The sequence below is a fragment of the Lemur catta genome, chromosome 20 (genome assembly GCF_020740605.2).
Source record: "Lemur catta isolate mLemCat1 chromosome 20, mLemCat1.pri, whole genome shotgun sequence".
NCBI classification, from domain to species: Eukaryota; Metazoa; Chordata; class Mammalia; order Primates; family Lemuridae; genus Lemur; species Lemur catta.
Genome location: NC_059147.1, coordinates 27,196,187 through 27,212,061, shown reverse-complemented (window position 1 = coordinate 27,212,061; position 15,875 = coordinate 27,196,187). Strand labels below are relative to the sequence as shown.

General features: G+C 38.0%; 1 protein-coding gene across 1 annotated transcript in view; it reads right to left on the bottom strand.

Moving 5' to 3' along the window:
* Positions 1–15,875, bottom strand: part of CDH8 (cadherin 8) — a 333,702-nt gene that overhangs the window by 144,900 nt on the left and 172,927 nt on the right. Inside the window, exons 5-6 of the mRNA XM_045534039.1 lie at positions 7,164–7,331; positions 3,091–3,278 (exon numbers count right to left, since the gene is read on the bottom strand). Coding sequence (XP_045389995.1) covers positions 3,091–3,278; positions 7,164–7,331 — 356 coding nt within the window. The remainder of the gene's footprint in view (positions 1–3,090; positions 3,279–7,163; positions 7,332–15,875) is intronic.

Below are 15,875 nucleotides of genomic sequence, written 5' to 3'. Positions count from 1 at the left end.
TCATTTCTGCAACAGAGTGTGAAATATAAAGAACCAGAAATAATCATTGTTTAGTCCAAGGAGACATTATATGAAGCATAATTTAGTACTAATCCCAACAAAGAGTGTTTTCTTATTTCACTTCCAAAGCATTGCTAACTCTACTGATCATGTGGCTAAAATGAGGTTTATTATTTTTTAGGACATTCTTAGAAGATCTCTACAATGAGTAGTACTGTGTGATGAAGCAGGTGGGCACATGAAGAAAAGTGTATGCAAGTACACAGGGACGTACTTGTGTTTCTATGCAGAAGAAAGAAGAGTGTGAGCAATATAAGTAGATAACTAAGTATGTTTGTGCTCCCACCAACATTTAAAAGCAATTTGAAATTACCTCATTGCATGCTGACACTATTTCTCACATAGTAATACTTCATTACCTAAATTAAGTCTGAGAGACTTTAGTCAATGACCCAGGTAAATAAAGCTAGGTAAAAAGAGCATAATCCCCTTAAATAAACCAGAAGCCTATCTGCATCAAGACCCTTATGGTCCAATTCTTGGCGACTCACAATCATTCAGATTTCAAGGATGCAAGTCTGTCAAAGTCCAAGGAGATAGTTTACTTCTGCATTACAATTTCTCATAGGAAACAGAACTTTGAGTCTGCAATGCATATTTTCAAATTATAAGAAGCTGGAACATGAGCTGGTGTCAATGAACTCTTGCAAACTCCTGTGCAAGCTTAAATATATGTTCTTATTTGAAAATATTGTGTTAATTTTTATATTTGAATTTAGATCTAATGAGACTTGGTGGGGTTTGGGGGTAACATTTTCTAGTAAACAAGGCACACACTCACTTCCCTGTCTATTCTAGAATTACTAGACACGTGTATCTCTGAATAGATGATTCAACATAAGCATATTCAGAATTTACCAATCACCTTTGCTGTAACAATTTTGCAATTTAAAATTCGTCACAAACATCGGTAAGCATAACAGACTATGTATGTTCTGTTTAATTCTTAGCTCAACATAAAGACAATGTTATCCAAACACATTCTAGTGCCCTTCGAATTTTCTCAGACAAAAATGAGGGTCCATAAATTGTAGAAATACAACTCCTTACACATTGTTCTCTAGAGTGAAATATGTGTGTTTCTTGCCATCAAGGTGCATAGTATATGCTTCTAAGCTTATGAATAACAGTGAATGAAAATACAGCAAATGGCTAATTGTTTCGGTTTATAAAAGCACCTTATGGCAACAAAAGATAGGAGTTAATAATAACAATAAAAATGACATTATGAACCATTAGCCAGAGAAAATGTGGCTCTGGGTTATTCAATAATTGACTCATGTATAATTATACTGTACTCTATTTCAAACATGAGTTTTTAAATAGTTTGCAACTCTTAATTCTAAACTCAAACCAGGATCCTGGTATGAACACAGTGCTGCTGAACAGAGTTAAAATAAATGCAGCTGTATTTTTATCAACGTTGACTTTTAATGCTTTTTTATAAAAGTATATGCAGAAAACTCCAGGTTCCCACTGTTATTATCTCTTGAATGGGAGATTTTAAGAGCAGGGTCAATGAAAATAGGTCTCTGTGCAACATGACAGAGAATCAGATGGAAACTTTAGAAACATTTCAATGTAATTCTGATCCAGAAAGAGGGAAAAATTATTGGCTCCCAATTTTGTGGCCCACTGTCAACCTTCTTATTCAAGAACAAGCAAATCTATTTAAAAATGAGCCTGAAGGCCGGGCGTCGTGGCTCACCCCGGTAATCCTAGCACTCTGGGAGGCCGAGACGGGTGGATCGCTCGAGGTCAGGAGTTCGAGACCAGCCTGAGCAAGAGCGAGACCCCGTCTCTACTAAAAATAAAAAGAAATTATCTGGCCAACTAAAACATACATATGGAAAAAATTAGCCGGTCATGGTGGCGCATGCCTGTAGTCCCAGCTACTCAGGAGGCTGAGGCAGAAGGATTGCTTGAGCCCAGGAGTTTGAGGTTGCTGTGAGCTAGGCTGACGCCACGGCACTCACTCTAGCCCAGGCAACAGAGTGAGACTCTGTCTCAAAAAAAAAAAAAAAAAAAAAGAGCCTGATCTAGTTCATGACAAAGTTATGAAGAGCAATACTGAACAAAATAATCACAATGAGGATAAAAGAGTATTTTTTCCTTGCAAATGCTTGGTGCTCCTAAAATAATGAACTGTGCCCTACACATATCTTATGAATGCAGATTTCATGATGAGAAATACAAATAAAAAATGTGGTACAGAATCTTTCACATCTGCCATAAAAAACTGGATGCTGACAAAAGCCGTCTCAAATTGTGCATTATTGGACTAGTTGTGAGGATGCAAAAGCAAGGCAGAGATTAGCTTCATTTTCCATACTGTTTGAACTGTTGACACAAAGTCTGGAGTAGCCAGTGGTGTCAGGATCCGCCCTGTCCTTCATGCACCAGAGCCAGCTGGGATAACTGAATCTAAATGTTCTGCCTGTCTTTGAGTTTCCCTGAAAGCACAGCCTTCGTCTTGGGAAATTTCAATGTATTTGGGAAAGGTATTTCAGAAAGCAGGAGCTTAAACAATGAAGATAGTTATATAGGGTAAGACTACAAAACATTGAACTTGTCATCTCTGTGGGCAACTGAAAATCCTCTTGTGAACCCTAAACAGTATGTCTTTTCCAACAATAGTGATTGGCCACCAATTTTTCTCCCCCTTTGTTGAGGGTCACCTTTAGGGCACTGACTCCCCCACATAACTGGTGTGTCCTATGCAAGGACTGAGCAAATTCTGGTGGCTCAGGGAAAAGCACTGAAAGCATGGATGGGGAGAGAAATACTGGGTGAGGTGGGAGGCTGGCACCACCACGGTGACTGTTTACAAGAACTTTAGCTGAAATGGGAAACGGGCCCAAGACATGGGAGGTGCCACAAGGATTCTACTCATCACCCGGTCTTCCAGCCAAAAGCCCAGTGTCTGCCTGCTCTGAGATTCTGTCGAGAAGCCCACCCAACCCTCTCAAACTTTAAAACTCAAGTTTCACAAAGGTATTTTGAAGACGAATGAAATCTTCCTTAGCTTACCTTCCTTAGTCTTATAATGCCATCCTGGGCCTGGGCATCAGAAGTGATTTCAAACAGTGCTGTCCCGTCTCCGTCAATGATGTCATAGGATGACTGTGCATTTTCACCAATGTCCTGATCGTTGGCCTTCACCCTTCCTATTGCAGTGCCAAGAACCACATCTTCTGGTACTGAGAAGTGATACAGACCTTATGAAAGAGGAGAAACAATGAGCACTGCACACGTTCCAACAATTCATTAATTCGTTTAGCAAGTCGCTATGGGGCACCTCCTTTGTTCTGGGTGTTCCACAGATGCTACCAAGACAGTGATGGAAAAGGCAGAAATAGCCTTTCCCTTGTGCAATGTAAACTCTTTTAGCTGAGTCAGAGATAAATAGTCCCCAGGAGAAGGAATGATCTCTTTTCAAGACTCTTCTGAGATATGGAACTTACTCTACCATATGTTTACCAAGCACATATTTGGAGCAGTTATATCAGGATATTAGTGAGCCTGCACGTAAGTTCTTCCCAGTTTGTTGTATGGTCACATTGACTGCCCGTGGGGATATTCATTATTGCCCAACATAAAACACTAAGCTAATTTCAGCACAGAAAGACGCAATGTGCAACACACTGAAAGTCACTTTTGAACTTACCTTTATATTTACAGACTTTTAGACTATTTTTGATAAAATCCAATTACCAACCTTCTGCTGTGCCCTGCAGCAAGCTGTTCAGACACATGAAACACTCCTCTTGTTACTAAAGTCCTCATGGCTCTGAAGACCAAAATCTTACCTTAAAACTCCCTAGGCAAAATACAATTACAGTGTATATTCATTCTCCTACAGGGGCAGTAAAATGTGACTAATTAGTGGCATTGGTCCCATTTTTATCAAATCTCTTTAGCTGTTATAGTGGTGTCACTCACTGTCACTGGTGTAAGGGAAGCAGTTGGTACCCTAACCATGACCTCTGGCCATTACCACTGTAGTGCACACCTGCCCCACATCTAACTGCCAACTCCTGAATTTATTTGCCTGAGGGTTTTTCTAGCCTTCAGAACCCATTTTGTCCACTGCATGTCAGGTCAGAGCTACCAGGGAGTGAACGCCCCTGCGGAAGCAGCCCTCAAAGACTCACAGGAGTTAGTGCATAAAATCCTAGGCTCCTCCTTTCTCTGGTAGGGTAACTTTTCTTATTTCTTTTCTTTTCTTTTTTTACAATGGTCCAGACTCTCCCCAATTTTTTAAGGTTCCAGTCACCCACAGTGGTGGCTGGCTTGATAATGCACATTTCTCGACTCTCCTTCTAACTCTCTCATTTCCCCACTGGTGTTTTAAGGGACCATCTTTAAGTTAAACTACTTACAAAGTCTTCTCTGAGTCTGGGAAATTCCAACTCAAGACAACCAGGAAGCTTTAGTCCCCTTGCAACCGTAACAAGGGAAAAAGAAACATTCAAGGAACTATAAACCCAAAAGGAAAACTCAAATCTGGGGAACATTACCTAGTTCTAGTTTGAATTCAATCACTGAGTCCCTCAGATAAACTAAGGCTCATTTTTATCCAATATAACAGGATCAGTTTAGATGATGGGTAAGGTTTCTTCTAGCACTAACACCCCTTTACTCAAGAATGCAATAAAATGTCTCTTAGAATCATAAAGTTGTAGGGCTAGAGAAAAACTTTTTCCAGATATTTTTGTCGTAAAGTAGGCACTGAAAGTCATCATATGGAGCACAAGTCTCCCAATTCTCTCATGATTGGTGTAATGATTCCATTTCCTTCCAACTGTATATTCTAGATAAGGTTTCAGATTACCCCTTTAGGTATGCTTATTACGCAAAGAAGCCAGCAAGGGGCGTACCTTGCTGCCAGCCCTACATCAGGGAGCCTTGGCGAACCAAGCAAATGGAACATTCTTTTATCCATTCCTATTCTCCTTCTAATCATCTCTACCAGTGTGATCATACCTAATAGTTATTACCTCTAAGAAAGGGACTGCTCTTGAAACTCATCTGCCTCTGTTGAATTGAAACAATAATTTTGTGAGAAGAACATAGCCCATTACAGCATTAACTGTAATGGCAACTGAAAAGGAAATAAAAGAGTAGGGGAAAGGATAAGAGAAATGGTATTTTCCATTTAAATAATTTTGTTTAAAAGGGTTGCCCTGTTGTCTGATTTGTGAAAGGCTAGGGGTAAAAATTCTGAAATTTTTAATGAAAATGCATCTCTTCTATTTTTTCTACCTTGGAATTTCTGCAGATAAATTCTTAAAGGCACCTCGAATATGTCATTTTCAAGCTCCCTCTCTCTCTCTCTCTCTCTCTATCTATCTATCTCACCCCCGCCTTATTCCCTCTCTCCTTTATCTCTACAAAAACCAGTTTTCTTATGGTATTTTTTATCCCAGCAAACAGCACCAGTATGCATCAAATCTCTCATGTCAGGAATAGGATAACCTGCCTTCCTCATCTGAAAATGCAATCTATCTGTAGACCCCTGTCATTATAAATTCAAATATTTATCACACCTGTACACCTTTCTCCACATCCAGTGCAACCACCCTGGCTTGCCAAAGTCACCATCACCTTCTACATGAATGATTGCAAACACTCCTTTAACTGGCTGCAAAGCAGAGAAGACACTGAAAGAAGGCCAGATTTATTTATTATTTTTCTAATTTCCCTAGTATCATGCAACCTACAATTTACGATCTTTTAATGGCTTCCCAGTGACCTTGGGATAAAGATCATGGCACTCAAAATGCCCTAAATTCCAAATGCGGCTAATTCCTGCCAGTCTAACCCTCTAGCCTCCTGTTGTAACACTTCCCCCTGGCCCTTTGTGCTCCAGCTGCAGTGAAATTCTTTCCATTTCCATACATGGCCATACACCATCCTTCCATAGGGCTTTTTCAAAAATAATTGCATTTGATAAATAAAATCATCTTGGAAATATGTCTGCACCCATGTTCCTCACAGCATTATTCACACTAGCCAAGAAATGAAAACAACCTAAGTGTCCATTGACAGACAGATGAATGGCCATAGAAGTCATGGTGTGTACACACACACACACACACACACACACACACACACACACACACAGAGGAATATTATTCAGCCTTTAAAAAGGAGATCCTGTCATTTGCAACAACATGGATGAACCTAGAGGACGTTATGCTAAGTGAAATAAGCCAGACTGAGAAATAAAAATACTGTCTGATCTCACTTATATGTAGAGTCCAAAAAAAAAAAAAATGAACATGTAGATACAGGGCTTTCAAACATCCTTTTTAACTACACTATCCATTTTCCCTCCCTTGGTTTCACCTTGTTCCAGCTCATCCTATTCACCCTTCATATCTCAATGCAAAAGTTCCCATGTCAGAAAGGCTGTACTTAACAACTCTTGTCTCTGTCATAATTGCTTGGAGATATGCTCAAAAGAGAAGTCTTCTGTGAGCGTACAAGAAAGTTGGCAAATAACAATTGTCTCCCTGATTCACTGACAGCGCAAAAGTTTCTAAAGCAGAATGTGGCCTTAGCCAGGAAGAGTCGAGTCAATGATTACCGATGTCCCCTCAGCTGCCCGAAGGAGTAGCGTATGTGCTGTAGCCAGGGGGCTGCATATTTGCCTTTCCCACAGACACTAGAGAGATTGTGTCTTTTACACAAAAAAAATGAGACTAATAAGAGCAATATCTGAGCTGCATTTTTATCATCCTTTCAAGTCTCCTTAATGGGGACACTGTGCAAAAGAGAAATGAACACACATCTTTCAGTCAGCTGCATTGATTCTAACTGTCTGCTACTATATGCTTGATATTGTGAAATTTTTTCAACTTTGAAATCTGTAGGGTGGGGATAAATTTGGTAGCAAGATTATGACAACATAGTTGTTTGTTACACACACACACACACACACACACACACACACACACACACATGAATTGCCACACCTTGCACATAAGAAGCACTCAACAGTTGCTATCAGTTTTTTAGAAGGTCACTGAAAATTATAATATAAATTCAAGCGAAAACATCATATTTAAATTCTCACCTAGTGTAGGAAATTCACTTACTCTGTGCAAATTTTGGAGGATTGTCATTAACATCAGTAAGGGTCACTGTCAGTGTCGTGGTCCCAGACAGGCCACCAGAGTGTCCACCCATATCTTTGGCTTGGATGACGACCAGGTACTCCTCCTTGGCCTCTCTGTCCATGTTGGGCAGGGCAGTTTTTATAATAGCTGAAAGGGGAAAATGGAAGAATGACTGTCAGGCAGAGAGCTCATTCAGCAATGAATGTATGAATCACACACATATGTACATGTATGTAAACATACACATGTGCATACATCAAGTCCCCGCTCAGATAATTTTCTGTGTTCTTTGACATTTAACTGGTGTATGTCTGTGATATCAGCACTGAGAAAGACTGTAGTCATAAATGCTTACAGATAACTTGCAAAAATATATTTTACAATGCATAAAAAAGAACTTGCAAAAATATACATTAGAAAGTACACTGAATGCCATATCCTTCCCTATCAAATTAAAGTATAAATCATAACACAGCCTCATCTACCCAGGAAAACCCTGGAAGTGAAATAATTCTACAATTTATCACACACCCCAATTCCCCTACAAGAGGAGTAAATACACAAACAGCTTGAAGGCTCTGAGGTCAAAGATAAATTATTCTGAAGCTCACAAACACATTAGAGAGATGAAAGAAATAAATGCATTATTAGAATCAACTCAGATGAATAAAACACCAATCAGAATTAACATAGTCAAGCATCTAAATCCTAAGGTACTGCTCAACTACATTTACATTTTAATTGTTTAGTCACATCTTCTCTTTTGTAAAAGTAACAAGTATTTTAGAAGAATAGGAAGATATGGCAAAAAGTGGGTAAAAGAAAATCACGTGAAATATGATAAAATCATTACTGCTAAAATCTTGATGTTTTTTCTTCTGATATATGTTCAGGGTTTCATGTGGGTCTATTTGGCTCCATTTCATTAGTAACTTAATATCTTGTTAAAGAATCAAAATTTGCTTAGATACTTCTAAAGTTATTTTGAAAATTATTTAGCCCTCTCCCTACTTCCATACATTTTTATAGATAAATATTGCTGACATTTTGGTGTGCGTAAATCCAAGGCCATTGTAGGTATATGCATACAAATATACATCTAAACATTTAACCACAAGCATGATCGTAATATAAGTATTATTGAGACTTTCTTCTCCACACAATAGATGTTTCCGAGAACCTTTCTTGTCAATACGTAGAGGTTCACCTCATTGCTTGCTATAGCTGCATCACTTTTTATTATATGAATGTAGCTTAAGCATTTCCATATAGGTGGATATTGCAGCTATTTCAATCTTTCCCATTTTAAACAACAGATATATTATTATGATGATAATATATTTTCTTTTTTCTTTTTTTAAATTCATTATATTATGGGGGTACAAATGTTTAGGTTACATATATTGCTTTTTCCCCACCCAAGTCAGAGCTTCAAGCGTGTCCATCCCCCAGATGGTGCACACCGCACCCATTAGGTGTGAATATACCGATCCCCTGTGCCCCCCTCCCACCTGCCAGACACCTGATGAATGTTACTACGATATGTGCCCATGAGTGTTATTTCCTGCATTTTTATTTAACTCTATTTCATAAGATGCCCCCCATATTGATAAATGTCCATACTAAAAATTATTGTGACTAGCCCAGAGATACCTATTGAATGGATGAAAGGAAACTGTCCAGATTAAAGATAAATTGCCCCCTTCACTTCTAACCCCAGGGGCACCATAAATGTTCAATTCAAATTGAAGATGAGCCATTCTCTTGGCCATTTCTGAAGTTGTAATCCCGTTTTTTTTTGTTGGACTCATATCTTTTAATTAAATCATCTGTCTGTGAAAAGTTTGTGAGGAGTTCAAGTCTCTGAATCATCTGAGTAGCAAGTGAGGCATAAAAGTAGCCAGGGAAATCTAATCCACCCAGGCAGTGAGCAGGCTCTGGGAAAAGCTATGAGTTCTTACATACTTTATTAGACTCTGACATCAGTTTTATATCAGGGCTTCCCATTCAGGAAGAACTCAACTGGATAACTCTGCTTATTTGGAAACATTTGTGGTTATATGATGATATCTTTCAATGCAATGCTTTGTTTCAAGATTTGATCACATCATAATAGAACTCATAGATCATACCTGTATGGTTCAAAACAAAACCAGATAGCAACCTTTCAGATTTAGATCAATGTGAGGCATTGTTGAGGGGGGAATAGATAAATAAATAAATAAATAAATAAGCAAAAAACAGAAACAGCCATAACAAAACCTCATCATATTAGCATGCTGAGATGCCAAGATAGCTATTTTGTTATGCATATATTTTCATAACTTGGAATATTTTCATTACGGCTCCAATTTTCAGCAGAAAAGATTAGAAAATTGTTTTACTCTCGTAACGTTTACACATGTGCTTATACCACTGCATTCTAAGGTCTTCACCAACTACATCCATCCACTGGACTTAGGAATTTGAAAAGGAGCTTCCCATAATCAGAGGAAAATAATATACGAATAATTGCCCGAGGAAGGCACCAACTTTTTTTCAAGGAAGTTGATGGGGTGAGGTCTATACATGAGACCTTTCAGTTTACTTGAGTGGAGGAAGTCCTACAAACTTCCTCCAAGTCAAAGAAAAGCAGTATGTTATTATTCTCATCATTTTTTTTTATATGTAGTGAGAATGAAGCTTAAAACAAAACGAAACACAACTGTAATGTCTCTCAGACACTTGGAATTAAAATAGTCTTTTGACTCAGTTGAAAATAGCACACCTAGGTTAGTGTTTATGAGTAAGGAAGCATGACAGTGGAGGGGCATGCTTATCAAATAGGACAATAAATGCACCATCTTTATTCTCTCCAAGGTTTAAGTATACAGCTTCATACAATCTAAGATGTATATAGAGTTAATCCTCGAATAGCAGGGGGCTTAGGGGCACTGACTTCCCATGCAGCCAAAAATTCATGTATAACTTTTGACTCTCCCAAAACTTAACTACTAATAGCCTATGGCTGACCACAAGCCTTATCAATAACATAGTCAATTAACATATAACTAGATTAGTACATATATACATATATAATGCATTCGTGACATTCCTTTTTCTTAATTCTTTCAATATTCTAGGCTACATGATTCTTTTGCAAGTTTTTTCCCAGATTGTTGCAACTCTCCAAAAACTTTTCCAATATCTTTATTGAAAAACACCCTTCATATAAATGGAGGTTAAAACTCATGTTGTTCAATGGTCACTGGATATTCGGAAGTTTGATTTTCCTAATAAATGCTCCCTCATAATGAAAGCCACACAAATTTCTTATCTTAAATTTACTAGCTTTGTGACTATTATCAAATCATTAAACACATCAGGACTCCATAACCCACCTTGTCAAATGAAGATAATAACCAGCTTCTCACTGCAGAGATTGAAGATTCTCTTAGATAATTCATGTAAAGTTGTTGGCACATGGTAATTACCCAATCCTGCCATTTCCCTTACCCCTTCACCTTCCCCAGCCAGACTTTATTTCATACTTATCTGGATGGTGATTGGAGTGCAGAGTCTTCTCCAATTGCCCTTCCAGATCCACGGCCCACCCCTCTCTACTTATTCTTGGTATGAAAGAGTAGCCTTAATGGATTGCTTTTTTGACCTCCCTCACTTTCCAGCTTTTTGTTATGCTCTACCAATATACATTACCCTAGGAGACTGTGAGAATGGAGTAGGGTAAGGTTCCAAACAAATAATCCTGTGTTTGGCCACTCTGGGGTTATCATTTAGGGATATTGTCATAGCAGAACTTTATCTAGTGTCCTACGGCTGCCCCTTCCACTCACTCCTTCAGGCCTAGGGGTGACAGTGGCACTTCTGTTGCTAGTCTCAGGGTGCTTCATCAACCCTTGATGGTCTCTCCTAACCCAGCCACACCTCTGCCAACAGTCCCTTCATTAAATTCTCCACAATCACCCCATTCCTGGCAGGACCCTAAAAGATACAGTTACGATACTGGTACTTTGTCCACGTGCCAAACATGTTGCCAGTATGTCATTCTTAAACAGACATCTACAGTTCAAAAATTACTTCAATGTAATAACACATCATGGCCCAGAGGCCAGAAGCTTGAGAAAGCAGGTCAGATTGTTTCCTTGTCTGTGAAATGAGGAATGATACCTACTCAGTTAAGTGAGTTGTTCAAGATGACCCAGCTGGGAAGCTGCACATGTGGGAGTCTTCACACTTCCTCTTTTCTCCTACAACATTGGGAGTAGGTTTTCTGATTTCTAAGGCAAGCAGGGAGTCTCTCCAAGGCTTTTTTAGAGCAGGCAGCACACTTAATTAGCTTCAGTTAAAACTGTATAATGAACAGCTCTTGCTTCGCCAGAGCCCACTGCTTATATTCTCAACCCCACACCTAGCAGCAACTCATTAGAAAATCCAAGGCAGAATTTCTGGAACTCTCTTTCTGATGCCTTGTGGCTATAAAGGCATGATAGGTGAAACTGCAGGTTCCCTTGATCCTCCTATTTTATTCTTTGTATTGGGGCTTATCTATACATGTTGCTTAACTTTTTTATTCCTATTCAAGAGGCAGATCATTTCACCTCCACAGATATTTCAAGATATTGGCAAACTCCTAAAAGAGAAAATTAAAATAGTCTTAAAATTCCCTTCTACTTTTTCCCCCTTGTTTTGGCTCCCAAGCTTAGTAGCTTTAAGGCATTTCTTTTATGGAGAAAAGAGAGAACTTCCCTATTTTTAAAATCACTGTTTGGTATTAAATTCCACAAAGTATGGAGCAGAAAATGTAGTAATTAGGGCAGGTTGTTTTCCTGCTCAGATTCTAGAAGACAAAAATTTGGACCTATGAATACTAAAAAGTAACTTAAATCCTCAATTAAATGGCATTTCTTACCCATTTTCAACTTTGGTTTTAAAAAGGCAAGATAGGAGATTCCCAATCCCTTCTTTTTGCCAAAATAAACTAATTGGAAATACCTTTTGATTGTGCTAATTTTAGTAAATTCCTATTGCCCAAGATATGAATTGCATCCCTCTTTTTTCACAGTAGTGGTCAAGCAACAATAGTGTTCCTGTCCCTTGCATGCTTACTGTCACACATTCTCATTGTCCAGCAACAAGTTCAGGGGCTTGCCATGTTTAAGGTTCCATTACACCAACTTGGCAACAAATCAGGGTTTTCAAGTTTAGCACAAGCAGTATGACAAACTGTTGTTGTTTGAGGCAGTTAGCAAAATTTCTGACGTGGGTATTTAATAAACAATAAAGAAAAGCAACTTAGAACATTTATTTTAAACCATGGAAATTCCAGTATAAGACTTTGAAGTGGATAAAATGATCTTATGACAACATTTGCCTTTGATGTTAGAAAATTTCCAACTCAGTAATCAATCGTTCTAGAGTTTAGATTTAGACCCTCTTGTAACTATATAGCCATGCATAAACCACAGAATATCCTTGGGGGAAAAAAAATTCTTTCAAAAGGAGGGGCTCTAACATTTTGTAATTTTGAGATAGGAAAAGCACAACTGGTGTTGAGGAGGATGAGCTGGACTCTCTTTAGCATTAACCGTGCAGTAGATTCGGAGCAGGGAGTACAAACAATTGTATTTTAGAAGAGGTTCCCTGGAACTCCTTTTTGAAAATCTAAGCTAATCAGAAAATTCAGTTAATGAGAACACTTTATTCTCCATGAATTTAATTCAATGGAGATTTGAACCCAGCATGAGCGAGTGGAGGTAGATTGGGGGTGAACCTTGGTAGGAAGATTAAGAAGAAAAGGGTGATCATCTTGCTCTGAAACCCACATGCCTCACCTCACTGTGAATAGTCTGACATGTCTGATTCTCCTGTATGCAAAAGACATGGTTTTATCTCCGCCTTATTGAATCAAATGCAGATTTCTCTGGTTTGAAAGTTTAAGAATTTAAATCCTAGACTGGCCTCCATTCTTCTTTGGTACGCAACAGCTGCTCCCAAATCTCATCATCCAGGGAGTACTTCTGATTAGATTCCAGTTTCAGTCGTCTCAAAAATCTAAAACTTGTGTGTGTGTGTGTGTGTGTGTGTGTGTGTGTGTGTGTATGTGCGTCTGTGTGGTTTTTTCCTTTCCATTGTCTTTCGCATTATCATTTGAGAAGCATTTTGTATCTGTCACGAAGATTTCTTTTTATAATTTCTGTGATATCACCAGATTGAGAGGCTTCATGAGAAAGGCAAGGAGATGCTGATTAACTCTTTTGTCATTTTGAAGGCTGATTACTGTAATTCATTCTTCATGGGTCTCCCAGATTGTGCTGTTCAAAGATTTCAGTTTATATAAAATGCTGTGCTAGACTCCTCTTTTGAATAAGACTTGTTGAACACATTATCCTGCTGATGAAACCACTAGCTTTGTTATCCCCAAAAACCCTTTCTAATTCATTGTACAATTATCAGCTTACTATCTGTGAAAAAGCCTCTTTCATTTATGTGGTTAAGTGGTACAAATTCACCAGAGACAAATTATTTTGAGAGGGGTCACATACAGCACCCATACTTACTGTCGGCTATGTGGTTTGTACTACATGCTACCAGTTATGAAGGATGAAGGATATATAACCAGAGATGCTTCAACACATGCATACCTTACACCAAATAATAACCTCACAATGCCAAATCTGCACACATATACCACAAAGGAGAAAGTGTAACACTTACACAAATACATTAGAATATGTTTCAGCCTCTTCGGGGCTCAAACAAAACTGCACTTCCCTTTCTTTGTGACTAATAATTTATGAATTAGATAGGTAAGTGAGACATAATAGAGACAGAGAAGTAAAGAGAGAGACACACAAGAACACGTGCATATAGATAGAATGTCCTGGCTTTGGAGAAACTGTATCTCATATATTTCTGGCACCTTTTAAAAATATAACAACCTAGGTGAAAATATAATTGGTCAAATGAATCAGGAATCAATAGCTTATTTATGTACACTTTGATAGTGTTTTTTAAACAAATAACTTATTATAAAGAAATCATAAATTTTGCCTTTTCCTGATCACTCAAAGTATTAGGTTTAGCTGTTCAGTTTTCTTTATGATATTTTTTAATGAAGGCAATGCAAATAACAATAGAGAAATATTAAATTAGTAGGTAATTAGAGATCAAAGGCATGTAATAATAAGCAGGCGTTAAAATTATGTTATAAAGATTCTGTAGCAACATAAAAGACTTATAACAATTTTACAACATTCTTTTAAAATAATGTATGCCATGAATACTCTGTTATATTGTGCATATAAAAATTTGGAAGGCAATACACAAAAAGATAGCTCAATTTGTCAAACAATTTCCTCCTATGCTATCCCAGCATCTTAATATGAGTCTGTTTGACAGACATGGCTTCTTTGGTATAGGTTTTATATATGAACCTCTACACGCCCTTCCCAATTTGTGTTTGAAAATTATTGCTAGAGAACAGTAGGCTTAAAAGCTTTAAATCAGATTGCTGAGGATCATTCAAGTATCTCAATGTGTAAAAATTGCTTTCTTACGTTTGGATTTGTTGCTTTATAATGCAATATATCTTTAAGCTAACAAAACTATAGCTTCTTAATTACCCCACTGTGTAGATCACAGCCATGTCTATACCCATATCCATATCCATATGCATACAAATACAGAATATCATAATAACATGAAATCCTTGCAAGGAATTAACTATCATACCCCATCTCTATATTTTTTGTACTCAACATGCATAGTGACTTTAGTGAATGGACTGCTGCTTCTTTAGCTCTTGGATTCCCGGAGAAGTAATTCTTCACAGGCCACTGTTTCTGGTATCAACATATGGCTAGTCAATGACTGGTGCTACCTAAATTGCCAATTTTGAGTTATACTGAAAAATTTGTAATTATTCCTTTTCAGAATTAAGGTGAAATTTCTTTTCCCCTAAATGAAAACACTTCCAGGGACGGCTCAATCAAGTGGAATTATTTCTGTGAAAAACATGATGGCACTATTCTTTCCTTAAGTCATGATTCCAATAACTAATTATATGCATAATAAATACGGGCAGTTTTAAAAAAGCAAAGTGAAAGTCGTTAAAATATTGGATGCTTTTGCCCAGTGATTCAGAACTGAAGCGGATGAGAACAGCAAGGTTGTAGAGTGGATGGAGCATGGGCTCTGGAGTTGCCTACTAAGAAATGAAGCCAAGATTCAGATCTGAGTCTCAATAAATTTAAGTGACTATTTTCAACTCTTAGAACCTCGGTCTCCTCATCTATAAAATGAACACAGAAACCCCCACCTGAGAATATATGAAATAGCACCTAACATCATTCACAGAGTAGAAGAGATACTCAAAGCAAATTTTAATTGAATTGACATCATCCCCAAATGTTAAAGTGGTCCTAATTCTTAACTCTTCTTGTGCTTCAAAGGAACTCTCTTCTCCTAGATATCAATCAGAGATGCCACGCTATGTAGATCACAGCCTGCCAAGACGGACGAGTAGCAGTACATGGTGTTTTAAGAGCCCAGATTTGATACTGCACACTGGGTTTGATTTCTGGCTTTTTCACTTCCAGGTGTTGTAAGTAACTGGGGAAATTTCCTTAATGTCTCCCAGTCTCTGATTTCTCTTCTGCTACATAATGACAGTACTTACTCCGTAGTTTTCTT